Source organism: Elephas maximus, chromosome 4 (genome assembly GCF_024166365.1).
Source record: "Elephas maximus indicus isolate mEleMax1 chromosome 4, mEleMax1 primary haplotype, whole genome shotgun sequence".
In the NCBI taxonomy this organism is placed as follows: Eukaryota; Metazoa; Chordata; class Mammalia; order Proboscidea; family Elephantidae; genus Elephas; species Elephas maximus.
The window spans coordinates 112,232,312-112,234,836 of NC_064822.1; the positions used below are offsets into that span (position 1 = coordinate 112,232,312).

At 34.4% G+C, this 2,525-nt stretch overlaps 1 protein-coding gene across 1 annotated transcript; it reads right to left on the bottom strand.

Annotated features, from left to right (window-relative positions):
* Positions 1–596: 596 nt before the first annotated feature.
* Positions 597–1,559, bottom strand: LOC126076372 (olfactory receptor 6C74-like). The gene has a single exon (XM_049884909.1). It carries the CDS (start codon positions 1,557–1,559, stop codon positions 597–599), a length of 963 nt encoding a protein of 320 aa, XP_049740866.1.
* Between the last annotated feature and the right edge of the window lie 966 nt (positions 1,560–2,525).

The following is a 2,525-nucleotide window of genomic DNA, read 5'->3' on the forward strand; positions in this document are numbered from 1 at the left end:
GGTTAGCTTCTGATACAAAGCACTTTTTCCTAAATGAAAAGCCCTTTTTGATTTACAGTAGCACAGAGATTTGGAGTATCTTTTTTTTTTTTTTTATGACCAGGCATCATTAAGCCTGAACAACAATACCTCTACTTAGGTTTGTTATTATGTTTCTGGAAATATCACTTATTTTTAATAAATATTGACATTGTGTGGTATGACAATAAAATATATCCTAGAAATTTATAAAATCAAATAAATTAATATTATACAGTCAACAAATGGCCTACATTTCAGAAAAACATAGAGGTATTTGCCTTCCAAAATGAATTCATAGTGGAATATTTTGAGGATGAACAAAATCAGAGAATTAAGTTAAAAGAAAAAGTGATTGCAGAAATGCATAAAAGAACATCATGGATATAGCTTACACCATCAAACGTGTAAAAAGCCAGCAGTAGGTTGAACACACAATGTCTATTTGTGGGTGACATCAACGACTATCAGAATATAAAAATAAGGATATATATTAAAAGCGTAATCAATATGGGCTGCGATTTTTCAATAAGCTTTGGCTATTGAAAACTATTTAAACAAACAAACATAAAAAGCTTTTATAAAAGGGTAATAAGGATACCTTTTTTAATTATATCTTTCAGGGCTTGTTTCACCTGTTTGTTTCTTAGGGCATATACAAAAGGATTTAAGACAGGTGCAATTGAAATGGTGAATACTGCGATTGCCTTGTTTAAAGCAACCCTCTCCTCTGCAGAAGGTTTCATGTACATAAAAATACAGCTGCCGTAAGAGAGAGAGACAACAATCATGTGGGAGGAACAGGTGGAAAAAGCCTTCTTCCTCTGCTGGGCAGAAGGGATCTTCAGAATTGTTCTCAGAATATATGCATAGGAGAGTATCACCAGTGCCAGTGTAATCAGCAGTATGACAATGGCTAAAATAAAACTTAACAATTCTATGGACCGTGTGTCTGTGCAGGAGAGTTTCAGGACAGGAGAATAGTCACAGCAAAAATGATCAATAATATTGGCATCACAGAACTCCAACCCTAGGCCCATAATGAGCCCAGGAGAGATTGTTAACAGCCCAGCCACCCAGGAGGTAACGACCAGCCGGGTGCAGACTTTGCTGCTCATGATTGTTGCATAGTGAAGGGGTTGGCAGATGGCCACATAGCGGTCATAGGACATGGCTGCCAACAGGAAAAACTCTGATGCACCCAAGAAGATGGCAAAAAATAATTGCGTCACACACGCATCATAGGAAATCGTTTTATCCATAGTCATTATGCTGAATAAGTATCTAGGGATACAAACAGTCGTCAGTGAGATTTCTAAGAAGGAAAAATTCCGAAGGAAGAAATACATGGGTGTTTTGAGGTGGGAGTCCAGAAGAGTGAGCAGGATAATGGTCAGATTTCCAGTGACACTCAAAAAATATGTTAGAAATAGAAAAAGGAAAATTATAACTTGCCAGTTCGGATCATCCGTTAGTCCCACAAGAATAAATGTTGTCACCATTGTATGGTTTCTCACAGTTAAATTTCTTCTGAATTCCATCAGATCTGACAAAAAAGTATAAAATTATTTCTGTTTAAAATGGCATAATTGAGTATAGATTTAAAACCAATATGAAGAATCAAATAACTCAAAGGACATACATATTCTCTTTTGTTCCTGTGATCTGAACTATTTCACAAAGCAGCCAGAACCCAGGATTGATTCATCTTATTCCATCTCCTTCTGTGGACTTTCATTTTCTAAATTCTCTCTTCAGATCTCCTTTACTTTGCAGGAGGATGGCTTTTTAAATTTATTGCTGTAAGCATCTCTAAAATTCCTCTGGTTTAAAGTTTTGTCTAAGATCCTGAGAAGTAACTCCTGCAGTGTTATTGGATCCACAGGAAAATGTATTCATTTTAGGTTAAGTTGATCATATCTATTGTTAAAACAATCTTCTGCTTAGTCTCTTCCAGTGAGATATATTTGCTCTACACTTTTATATTTCAAACAGATAATCAGGCCTGAATTTTTGTAGTTATTCTTTGAAAAATGATTACATTTTGATGATACATTTCTGGTTAATGCTTGGGTTCCTTGGTGCACTACCAATGAGAACTTTCAATCGAATGAACTTGCATGAATTTTAGTACAATGTGAATCTCCAATTTTGTAAAGAACTATGAAGATGAAATTTTACATGAAATTTTGAATTATTTTACTCAATTATTCAGTCCATTTCAATTCATGAATAGCTTTATCAATGTAAGCTAAACTTCAACTTCAGTTTTATCAGCATAAGAAATACTATTTTCCATACAGCTTTTACTAAATAGAAAGGTGTATGCGCCAGTCAAATTTGTAATAAATATATTGACAATTGCTATAGTGCTGTTGCACTAAACTAATTCAGACCCCCGTCAGATATGTACATTGAAGCTTTAATCACGCGTTACACAAATAACGTTTTTTCTAATTCAAATGTGATTATTTAATTATGGTCACATATTTAGAACAGAATGGATT

What these genes read in the sequence shown, in the direction of transcription:
- LOC126076372 (XM_049884909.1), bottom strand. Translation starts at nt 1,559, where the DNA reads ATGGAATTCAGAAGAAATTTAACTGTGAGAAACCATACAATGGTGACA.